General features: G+C 44.4%; 1 protein-coding gene across 1 annotated transcript in view; it reads right to left on the bottom strand.

Moving 5' to 3' along the window:
- fdx1b (ferredoxin 1b) overlaps positions 1-12,462 on the bottom strand; it is a 55,438-nt gene that overhangs the window by 8,846 nt on the left and 34,130 nt on the right. Inside the window, exon 3 of the mRNA XM_068047410.1 lies at positions 12,224-12,353. Within this exon, the coding sequence (XP_067903511.1) occupies positions 12,224-12,353 (130 nt within the window). The remainder of the gene's footprint in view (positions 1-12,223; positions 12,354-12,462) is intronic.

Raw genomic sequence — 12,462 nt, 5'->3', positions numbered from 1 at the left:
TACCCTGGGAGAACGAAAGACGCCTTTAAACCCTGCCAGCAATATGGTGCGAAAACTTTCACAGGCGCGAACAATGTCCTGCCAATAGAGCAGAATGCTTTTATTGCAGAAAAATAGGGCATTTCAGTAAGATGTCAGAAATAAAATCTTGTCTACCTCAAGCTCTAAAGGAAAAATAGTTAAGAATAGAGAGGTAAATTAGGTTAAGCAACCTCCTAAAGCAGACCAATCAAAATATTTTCTGGGTGAGATCTATGATCTGAAACAAGTATTTTGGTCAGCAGACATATAAGTCAACGGACATATCATTAATTTCAAACTCAACACAGGAGCAAGTGTGACAGTCCTGTCAGATAAAGAGTTGTGGCTATCCACACATATTCTAAAACTAACAGAAACTCAGTTACATGGCCCAGGAGGTGTTGTACTTGAAGTAAAGGGGGTTACAAGCAATGTTTCAATATAATGGAAAGTAGATTTTAGAAACACTCTATGTCCTAAACAATCAGGAGTTCTCACTGTTAAGTAGAAGAGCTTATATTGACCATCACATTATAAGGAAAGTTAAAGATGATAAACAAGAAGGGAGAGTCCCCCAACCTGATCTGAGCACTGCAGAGAGTCCAGATTCCGCCAGAGAACCCACACAACACAGGACAGCCTACCATGCCACTCAACACTACAAAAGAGCGAAAGAGAAATGCAGCAAATTCCTACAGGAATGCTACACGGACAGAGAACTTGGAAAGGAGCAAGTCCAACAAAATTGTCAGGTACACAGCCAAGATCAAAGAGAACCTCTAATTTCGACCCAATTCCCAACTAGACCATGGGAATGGTTGGCAATGGATTTATTCTTCTTGGAGGGAAGATCCTATCTAATTATAGTTGATTACTTCTCAAGATGGATCGAAGTTAAGTGGATTTATACAACAGTCATCAGAGTTTTACAAGAAGTTTTCACAACACATAGTATATCTGATCAGATAGTATCTGATAATGGACCAAAATTTGCAAATGATTACTTCACACACTTTGCAGAAGAATGTGGATTTGTTCACCTAACAAGCTCTCCTAAGTATCTGCAATCAAATAGTGAAGCTAAGCAAGCAGTCAGAACCATTAAAACTATGTTGATGAAAAATCAAGATTTCCAATTAGCACTACTGATATACAAAACTATTCCATTATTTTGCAGATTAGTGCCATCAGAACTCTTAATGGGAAGAAAATTTTGAACGCAACGTCCAATTCTACCCAAGAAATTACTTCCAGGATTGGAAAGCAAGGATCATCAGAAAGTACAAGACAAAGAAAAGTCGTGTCAAAACAAACAGACCGGTAATTATAACAGAAGATACCATACAAGAAACATACCAAAGTTATCAGAGGGGTAAAAGGTATGGGAACAAAACCAAAATAGAGAAGGGATAATTCTCCAGAAAGATGAGAATCAACAGCGATCCTATTTAGTATGAACTAAGAAGGTTCTATGCGGAGATATAGAAGTACTCTTATGCCTTTACAGCAAAGAAGTCAATCGGTCATACATTTAGACAACTTAGATGATGAACTGAAAATTCAAAAAACACCGAATACTACAAACCTCAACAAAGGCCGTCCATGTCAAAAGCAAGGGATCAGAGAAAGGCTACTAATCTTCCACATCTGACAACAAGATCAGGAAGTGTTGTGAAGTCTCCTGATAGGTTGAATCTATGAAGTCAGAGACTTGGGGGGAGATGGGGTAGCTTGTAAATAAAAAAGTAAATTTATGTAAATATATATTGGGATAAAGACTTGGGGGGGGGGGGTGGAGATGTAGTATAAGGGTATCAAAGGGTTAATCTTGAGAGAATGTAAAGATTACTGCCCACCTTGATGAGGTAAGAGATCATGTGGGAGAGACTTGAGAAGAGTTACAGCATGGCTTTTGAAGGAGACACACAGGCTAGTGTGGCGTGTTTATAGTTACTATGCAATAAAGATTAATGTTTAAACACTCCAGTCTAAGAACCTCTCTGGAAAGTCTCTATATGGTGGCAACATAAAGAACCAAATATGTAACATCAGGGGTGGAATTACTTTGAGCAGATCCCCACTTCCATGTCCCCTTTTTCCGTCTTCTCTCTCTTGGCCCACCCACACTTCTCTGCTGTCAGAGAGCTGGACAGCTGCACATCAATGAGGTGCTGAAGGGCCAAGGCTAGGTTTTCATCAACCCAGTTTAAGGTGGCATTCTAAATATGCAAGCCATTGGTGAGGGCCAGCATGCACTCGCTTGATTGCTGCGTTTGGCGCTCTGTGCATGTGGCTGCTTTTTTCATGGATGTAAACATCATCACAAAGGCCTGAGACATCATGGCACTCATGTTTGAAAGGAACTCCTCCAATCTCTCTCCAATCCTGCGCAGTGCAGCTACAAAGGATGACAACACCTCAAATATTTTCTGCTGCCTCTTCAAGAATTATCCTCTTCATCGACAGTCCCAAAAGTTCAACATCTGCGTCCAGCTGAGCAGAGCTTGGAGCATCCATGCACCCTGACCAGGACTCTCCACTGCTGTCCCCATCTCCACCACCTGCTCTTGCTCACTTGTGATGTGTGAGACATCATGTGAGAACACAGCTACCTGTTTTGGCAGTCCCACCGAGGTGTGTATATCTGAAATGGTGGACAATCTGCATGAATCCTGTGACAGTGCAAGCTCAGAGTGTGTTACATTTTCTGAGGAATCGTTGTCCACCTCCTGCACCACCTCCTGCACCACCTCCTGTCTGATTCTTGATGGACCGAAGAGAGATGAAAGACATGATTTAGAACAGTTATTGTAAGAAGGTGTTGTTATCATTGTGCACGTGATCATATTTCACTTGCTACTGATTCAAGTCATCAGGAGTGAGTGTTGTATATTAAATGGCTGTATGGTATTTAATTCTGTCATCAGGTAGCTGTGAGGCTCCCATCTCTCCATCTCAGATGGCCAGTCATGTCGAGATTCAGCTTATCTCCAGCACTTCTTCCTCTGCAGCTGTCAGTATTCAAGTGGTTGGAGGGCCACTTCTGGTTCTCTGTCTCTCCCTGCTGTTCTGTGCTCTCTTAAAAACATAAGAAATAGGAGCAGAGGTAGGCCATTCAGCCCTTCGAGCCTGCAACACCATTCAGTAAGGTCATGGCTGTTCCTCCACTTTCATCTCCATCTTCCTGTCCTATCCCATATCCCTTAATCCTCTTGGTATCCAAAAATCTTTCGATCGCTGTCTCGAATATAGTCAACGACTAAACATCCACAGCCCTCTAGGATAGAGAATTCCAAAGACCTACAACCTCATCTCAGTCTAAATGGCCGACCCCTTATTATGAGACTGTGAGCCCTAGTCCTAGATTCCTCAGCATTCACTCTATCAAGTCTCTGAAGAATTTTATATGTTTCCATGTGATCACTCCTTATTCTTCCAAATTCTAGGGAATATAGGCCTAGTCTATTCGATCTCTCCTCATAGAACAATTCCCTCATCTCAGGAATCAGTCCAGTGAACCTTTGTTGCACTCCTCCGAGGCAAGTATATCCTTCCTTAAGTAAGGAGACTAAAACTGCACACAGTACTCCTGGTGCGGTGTCACCAAGGCCCTATACAATTGCAGCAAGACTTCTTCACTCTTATACTCCAATCCCTTTGTAATAAAGGCTAACATACTATTTGTCTTCCTAAATGCTTGCTGTAACTGCATGTTAATTATTTGTGATTAATATACAATGACAATCAGGTCCCTCTGAAGACTAATATTTCCAAGTATCTCTCACCATTTAAAAATATTCTGCTTTTCTATTTTTCCTTCCAAAGTGGATAACATCACACTTCCCCACATTAAATTCCATCTGCCATGTTCTTGCCCACTCACTTATACTGTCTATATTGCCTAGCAGCCTCTTTTGTCCTCCTCACAGGTTACTTTCCCACCTCACTGTATCACTAGAAAACTTGGATATATTATACTCGGTTCCCTCATCTATGTCATTCATATGGATTGTAAATAGCTGAGGCCCAAGCGCTGATAGAAACATAGAAACATAGAAAATAGGAGCAGGAGTAGGCCATTTGCCCCTTCGAGCCTGCTCCGCCATTCATTATGATCATGGCTGATCATCCAACTCAGTAACTTGTTCCCGCTCTCCCCCCATATCCTTTGATCCCTTTAGATCCAAGAGCTATATCTAATTCCTTCTTGAAAACATACAATGTTTTGGCCTCAACTGCTTTCTGTGGTAGTGAATTCCACAGGCTCACCACTCTCTGGGTGAAGAGATTTCTCCTCATCTCAGTCCAGAAAGGTTTACCCCATATCCTTTGACTATGACCCCTGGTTCTGGACTGCCCCACCATCGGGAACATCCTTCTTGCATCTACCCTGTCAAGTCCTGTTAGAATTTTATAGGTTTCTGTGAGATCTCCCCTCACTCTTCTGAACTCCAGCAAATATAATCCTAACTTACTCAATCTCTCCTCATACGTCAGTCCCGCCATCCCAGGAATCAGTCTGGTAAACCTTCGCTGCACTCCCTCTATAGCAAGAACATCCTTCCTCAGATAAGGAGACCAAAACTGCACACAATATTCCAGGTGTGGCCTCACCAAGGCCCTGTATAATTGCAGCAAGACATCCCTGCTCCTGTACTCGAATCCTCTTGCTATGAAGGCCAACATACCATTTGCCCTTTTTACCGCCTGTTGCACCTGCATGCTTACCTTCAGCGACTGGTGTACGAGAATACCCAGGTCTCGTTGCATATTCCCCTCTCTCAGTTTCTTCAGATAATAATCTGCCTTCCTGTTTTTGCTACCAAAGTGGATGACCTCACATTTACCCACATTATACTGCATCTGCCATGCATTAGCCCACTCACTCAACTTGTCCAAATCACCCTGAAGCCTCCCACCCAGTTTTGTGTCATCTGCAAATTTGGAGATATCACATTTAGTTCCCTCATCTAAATCATTAATATATATTGTGAATAGCTGGGGTTCTAGCACCAATCCCTGCAGTACCCCACTAGTCACTGCCTGCCATTCGGAAAAAGACTCGTTTATTCCTACTCTTTGTTTCCTGTCTGCCAACCAATTTTCTATCCATCTCAATACACTACCCCTAATCCCATGCACTTTAATTTTACATGCTAATCTCTTATGTGGGACTTTGTCGAAAGCCTACTGAAAGTCCAAATAAACCACATTCACTGGCATCCCCTCATCAACTCTACTAGTTACATCCTCGAAGAATTCCAGTAGATTTGGCAAGCATGATTTCCCTTTCTTAAATCCATGCTGATTCTGTCCAATTCTACCAGTGTTCTCCAAGTGCTCTGCTATAAAATCTTTGATAATGGACTCTAGAATTTTCCCCACTTCTTAGTTTAGTTTAGAGATACAGCACTTTAACAGGCCCTTCGGCCCACCGAGTCTGTGCCGACCATCAACCACCCATTTATACTAATCCTACACTAATCCCGTATTCCTATCACATCCCCAACTGTCCCTATATATTTCCCTACCACCTACCTATACTAGGGGCAATTTATGATGGCCAATTAACCTATCAACCTGCAAGTCTTTGGCATGTGGGAGGAAACCGGAGCACCCGGAGGAAACCCACGCAGACACAGGGAGAACTTGCAAACTCCGCACAGGCAGTGCCCAGAATCGAACCCGGGTCCCTGGAGCTGTGAGGCTGCAGTGCTAACCACTGCGCCACTGTGCCGCCCAACGTCAGGCTGACTGGTCTATAATTCCCTGTTTTCTCTCTACCTCCCTTTTTATATAGTGGGGTTACATTAGCTACCCTCCAATCTGTAGGAACTGTTCCAGAGTCTATAGAATCTTGGAAGATGACCACCAATGCATCCACTATTTCTAGGGTCACTTCCTTAAGTACTCTGGGATGTAGACCATCAGGCCCTGGGGATTTATCAGCCTTCAATCCCATCAATTTCCCCAACACAATTTCTCTACTAATACTGATTTCCTTCAGTTCCTCCGTCTCACTAAACTCTGTGTTCCCCAACATTTCTGGGAGGTAATTTGTGTCCTCCTATGTGAAGACAAAACCAAAGTATGCATTTAGTTGGTCAGCCATTTCTTTGTTCCCCATAATACATTCCCCTGCTTCTGACTGTAAGGGACCTACATTTGTCTTCACCAATCTTTTTCTCTTCACATACGAATAAGAAACTTTCACAGTCAGTTTTTATGTTCCCCGCAAGCTTACTCTCGTACTCTATTTTCCCCTTCTTAATCAATCCGTTGGTCCTCCTTTGCTGAATTCTAAACTGCTCCCAATCCTCAGGTCTGTTGTTTTTTCTGGTGAATTTATATGCCTCTTCCTTGGATTTAATGTTATCTCTAATTTCCCTTGTAAGCCATGGTTTGGCTACCTTTCCCATTTTATTTTTGTGCCAAACAGGAATAAACAATTGTTGCAGTTCATCCATGTGCTCTTTGAATGTTTGCCACTGTCATCCCTTTATGTAATGTTTCCCAATCCATCATAACCAACTCGCATCTCATACCTTCGTAGTTTCCTTTATTAAGATTCAGGACCCTAGTCTCAGAATCAACTACGTCACTCTCCAACTTGATGAAGAATTCTGTCATATTATGGTCGCTCATCCCCAAGGGGTCTCGCACAACTAGATTGTCAATTATTCCTCTCTCATTACACAATACCCAGTCTAGGATGGCCTGTTCTCTACTTGATTCCTCAACGTATTGGTCCAGAAAACCATCCCGTATACACTCCAAGAATTCCTCCACGGTATTGTGACTAATTTGATTTGTCTAATCTATATGCAGATTAATGTCACCCATAATTACAGATGTTCCTTTATCGCATGCATCTCTAATTTCCTGTTTAATGCTGTTCCCAACATCACCACTACAGTTTGGGGGTATATATATAACCCCCACTAATGTTTTTCGCCCCTTAGTGTTTCTTAGCTCTATGCATACTGAGCCCACATCGTCAGAGCTTATATCCTTCCTCACTATTGTGTTAATTTCATCTTTAACCAGCAATGCACTTTTGCTTTTTGTCTGTCCTTCCTAAATATTGAATACCCCTGGATTTTCATTTCCCATCCCTGGTCACCTTGCAGCCAAGTTTTTATTTTTTTTATTTTAAGATACAGCACTGAAACAGGCCCTTTGTCCCACTGAGTCTGTGCCGACCAAGAACCACCCATTTATACTAACCCTACAGTAATCCCATATTCCCTACCACCTACCTACACTAGGGGCAATTTACAACGGCCAATTTACCTATCACCTGCAAGTCTTTGGCGGTGGGAGGAAACCGGAGCACCCGGCGAAAACCCGCGCAGTCACAGGGAGAACTTGCAAACTCCGCACAGGCAGTACCCAGAATTGAACCCCGGTCCCTGGAGCTGTGACGCTGCAGTGCTAACCACTGCGCAACTGTGCCACCCATGTCTCCATAATCCCGACTATATCATACCCATTTACATCTATTTGCACGATTAATTCATCCACTTTATTGCGACTGCTACATGCGTTAAGGCACAAAGCCTTAAGCCTTGTCCTTTTAACATTACCTGTCCCCTTCCCACTATTTTTCACTGTGGCCCTGTTTGATTCTGGCCCTTGATTTCTCTGCCTATCACCTTTCTTATTCCCCTCACTGTCTTTTGTTCTTGTCCTTGATTCCCGCCTCCTCTGACTCCTTGCAAAGGTTCCCATCCCCCTGCCATTTTAGTTTAAACCCTCCCCAACCACTCTAGCAAATACTCCCCCTCGGACATCAGTCCCGGTCCTGCCCAGGTGTAACCCGTCCAGTTTGTACTGGTCCCACCTCCCCCAGAACCGGTCCCAATTTCCCAGAAATCTAAAGCCCTCCTCCTCACACCATCTCTTCAGCCACATATCCATCAGATATATCCTGCTATTTCTACTCTGACTAGCACGTGGCACTGGTAGTAATCCTGAGATCACTACCTTTGAGGTTCTACTTTTCAACTTACTTCCGAACTCCCTATATTCTGCTTTTCGGACGTCATCCCTTTTTTTACCTATGTCGTTTGTACCAATGTGTACCACGACCACTGGCTGTTCACCCTCCCCCTTCAGAATGTCGTTTAACAGTTCTGAGACATCCTTGACCCTAGCACCAGGAAGGCAACATAACATCCTGGAGGCTTTTTGCGGCCACAGAAACACCTATCTATTCCTCTTACAATTGAATCCCCTATAACTATTGCATTCCCACAACTTTTACTCCTCCCCTGTGCAGCAGAGCCAAACGTGGTGCAATAAATTGGGTTGTTGCTGCTTTTCCCGGAGAAGCCTTTCCCCCAACAGTATCCACAGCAGAATATCTGTTTTGCAGGGGAATAGCCTCAGGAGAAGGGTGAGGTGATGCATTTTAGGAGGACTAACAAGGCAAGGGAATATACAATGGATGGTAGGACCCTAGGAAGTACAGAGAATCAGAGGGACCTTGGTATACTTGTCCATAGATCACTGAAGGCAGCAGCACAGGTAGATAAGGTGGTTAGGAAGGCATATGGGATACTTGCCTTTATTAGCCGAGGCATAGAATATAAGAGCAGGGAGGTTATGATGGAGCTGTATAAAACGCTAGTTAGGCCACAGCTGGAGTACTGTGTACAGTTCTGGTTGCCACACTATAGGAAGGATGTGATTGCACTGGAGAGGATGCAGAGGAGATTCACCAGGATGTTGCCAGGCTGGAGCATTTCAGATATGAAGAGAGACTGGATAGGCTAAGGTTGTTTTTCTTGGAGCAGAGAACGCTGAGGGGGGACCAGATTGAGGTATACAAAATTATGAGGGGCATAGATACGCTAGATAGGAAGAAACGTTTCCCTTAGCGGAGGTGTCAATAACCAGGGAGCATAGATTTAAGGTAAGGGGCAGGAGATTTAGAAGGAATTTAAGGAAAATGTTTTGACCCAGAGCTTTGTTGCCAGCTTTTGGATGAAATCTTAAACTGAGGTTCCACCTGCCAGCTCAGGTGGATGTAAAAGATCCCATGACACTATTTTGAAGAAGAGCAGGGGAGTTATCCCCAGTGTCCTGGCCAATGTTTATCCCTCAATCAACATCACAAAATAATCGTTTGTCTAGTCATTATCACATTGCTGTTTGTGGGAGTTTGCTGTGTGCAAATAGGCTGCAATGTTACCTATATTACAACAGTGATTATACTTCAAAAATACTTCCTTGGCTGTAAAGGGTTTGAGATGTCTAGTGATCATGAAAGGTACTATATAAATGCAAGTCTTTCTTTCCTTTTATGTGCTACTTGCTCCCCCCACTGCCAGTTCATTGAACAGTTAATATCCAGCCCACTGCATCAGTGTGACATTTTTCATTCTGTCCATCAGCCGTCCCATGGTCTCTCTAAGTGATATTGCCAGTAAGCAACAACAACAAGTGCCCTTCGTGTGCAGCAAGACATATCAAAGCACTTTAATGTCAGAAGGAGAAAACAGTGGACAGTGAACAGGATGGGAAAAGCGAAAAATCCAGAAGGTAACTGAGAACTGCTGGAACCGAATCAGAACTCAGCAAGACTGAGTCCCTGCCTTTTTCGGGTGGGTTGTTCTGCAGTCCCATTGGAATTACCATGGAGGAAACACAGGGCCATGCAGCTATATTGTTTTCCCTATAGCTCCTTGTGGTAAAAGCCATATGTGAAAAACATTAAAAAACAGAAAATTCTAGTTTTAATTCCCAGTCTGTATTGAGCTACCTAAACAGCTGGTGGTTAGAGGCATTTACCTCAATATCCCTGGCCCCAGGAGAGAACAAAATTAAGCCTGTGTTCTTGCTGAATAAACAACAACAACTTGTATTCATATAGCACCTTTAGCATAATAAAACCTCCCATGGCTTCACAGAGGCATTATGAAACAAAATATGACACCAGCCTCATTAGGAGATATTAGGTCAGCTGACCAAAAACTAGGCTTTAAGGAGTGTTTTAAAGGAGGAAAGCAAGACTGAGAGGTGGAGCGGTGTCGGTAGGGAATTCCAGAGCTTTGGGCCTAGACAGCTGAAGGCACAGGCACCAATGATGAAGTGATTAAAATCAGGGGTGCTCAAGAGGCCGGAATTAGAGGAGTGCAGATATCTTGAAGGGTTGTAGGGCTGGAGGAGATTACAGAGATAGGGAGGAACCAGGCCACAAAGGGTTTTGAAAACAAGGATGAGAATTTTAGAATTGAGGCGTTGTTTAACCGGGAGCCAGTGTAGGTCAGCGAGCACAGGGATGATGGAACAGCATTTGATGTGAGTTAGGACATGGGCAGCAGAGCTTTGGATGAACTCAAGTTTATGGAGGGTGGAATGTGGGAGGCCGGCCATTAGAATAGTCAAGTCTAGAGGTAACAAAGGCATGGATGAGGGCTTCAGCAGCAGAAGAGCTGTGGCGGGGCAGAGATGGGCGATGTTACAGAGATGGAAATAGGCAGTCTTAGTGACAGTGTGGATAGGTGGTTGAAAGTTCAACTCAGGTTCGGATGTGACATTGAGGTTGCAAACAGTTTGGTTCAGCCTCAGACAGTTGCCAGGGAGAGGGATGCTGGTGAGGGAGCAGAGTTGTGTTGGAGACTGAAGACAATGTTCCCAACATTTAATTGGAGAAAATTTCTGCTCATCTAGTATTGTGAATAAACAGTCTGACAATTTAAATGCACTGGAGGGGTCGAGAGAGGTGGTGGTGAGGTAGAGCTGGGTGTTGTCAGCATTCACGTGAATGCTAATGCTGTGCTTTCAGATGATGTTGCCGAGGGGCAGTATGTCGATGAGAAATAAGGAGGGTCCAAGGAAGAATCATTGGAGGACACCAGAAGCAACTGTGGGAGTGGGAAGATAAGCCGTTGAAAGAGATTGTTGGCTTCGATTAGATACTTAAGAATGGAATCATGTGAGTGCAGTCCCACCAAGCTGGACGACAGTGGAGAGGGTTTGGAGGACGTTGGTGTGTTCAACCGTGTCAAAAGCTGCAGACAGGTCGAGCAGGACGAGCAGGGATAGTTTGCCTTTGTCACAGTCACATAGGATGTCATTTGTGACTTTGATAAGAGCTATTTTGGTACTGTGGCAGGGATGGAAACCTGATTGGAGGGATTCAAACATGTTTGGAAACAAACAGTCAGATGCTGTGATGAAGGCACTGTCGGGTTTTTCATGAATGGATGGGCTAAATGGAGTTCCTCAATAAAAATTATCTTCTGATCCTGATTGTTTTCCAGTGATTCCTACTGGAAAATATTTCAGTTGAGGACAGATTCAGGCTCAGCTATGATCTCTCCATGATTGAATAACGTGCTGATACTCAGGCTGGAATTTTATGGCTCCCCAATGAACGGGTTTGTGGCGGGGGTCCATAACGTTTAGTGGGAGGCGGGGGGGGGGCCATTTCCGATGCCTTCACACCCCTGCTACAATTTTACGCGGGGTGGCAGCGGCAAGAAACAGCCTGCCCACCCCAGGCCAATCAAGGCCCTTAAGTGGCCAAACAACTGCTACTTAAGGGCCTCCGCCTACTGCCACTGGTATTTTACCCATGGAGGGGAGGAGGGTGGGGAAGGGAGCGGCAAAGACCTTCTTGCGGGTTGGGGACAGGTGTCCTCCTGATCAGACACCCTGTGCCCCACAGAGAGCTGCCATCGATGCCCCAACTGCCCAACACCCCCTCACCCCCCCCCCAACCAACACCCTCCCCCCCAACCCCACACGATTCCAGGGCCTTCCTTCACCTTACTTGTGATAGCTGGGTGTAGTCCCAGAAGTGGCCACTGCTCCCGGTGGTGCTGCTGGGACTAAGAGCTGCCGGCAGCTACATTAGGCAGGACCCACTGCCTCAGAGAGATGGAAGTCCCGCCCAAGGCCAATTAAGAGGCTGGGGAGAGAAAAATCCAGCATGGCTCCCCAGGCCTGGCGGAGGCGGGCTTGCCCCGACTTTTCGGCTCCACCGTAAAATTCCAGCCTCTTTCTCTGGGCTTACACTCGAAGGAGAACTATATGGGTAAAGTACTAGGCAGCTAGCGAAGCTGTCTTTCAGAGCCTTTGGTAATGGGGGTTTGGGTGCTGTTGAAGTTATAGAAATAAATTCTAGTTGAAAGGAATTTGACCACAATTATGCACCATAGAACATACTCTTACTTGGAAAAGCATTTCTTACGTGTTTGTCAGTCCAAAGGCTAAATCCAACATGTCCAATTCTTCATCTGTGATCTCATCCAAATTCTCAAAAATCTCCTTGTCAAAGATTACATGGCATGTTGAACAAGCCAGGGTTCCTTCACAGGCACCTGCAGTAATAACAAAAGTTAGACTTCCTTTGCTTTCTTCCCATCGTCCCTCTTGAAGGCCCTGATCTTGCTGAGGTATAGTTCCGCAGGCACTGGCAGTCCTCCTGTA

This window comes from Heterodontus francisci, chromosome 15, assembly GCF_036365525.1.
Source record: "Heterodontus francisci isolate sHetFra1 chromosome 15, sHetFra1.hap1, whole genome shotgun sequence".
Taxonomy (NCBI): domain Eukaryota; kingdom Metazoa; phylum Chordata; class Chondrichthyes; order Heterodontiformes; family Heterodontidae; genus Heterodontus; species Heterodontus francisci.
Note: the sequence above shows the minus strand (reverse complement) of the source record. Positions and strands in the feature narration are given on the sequence as shown.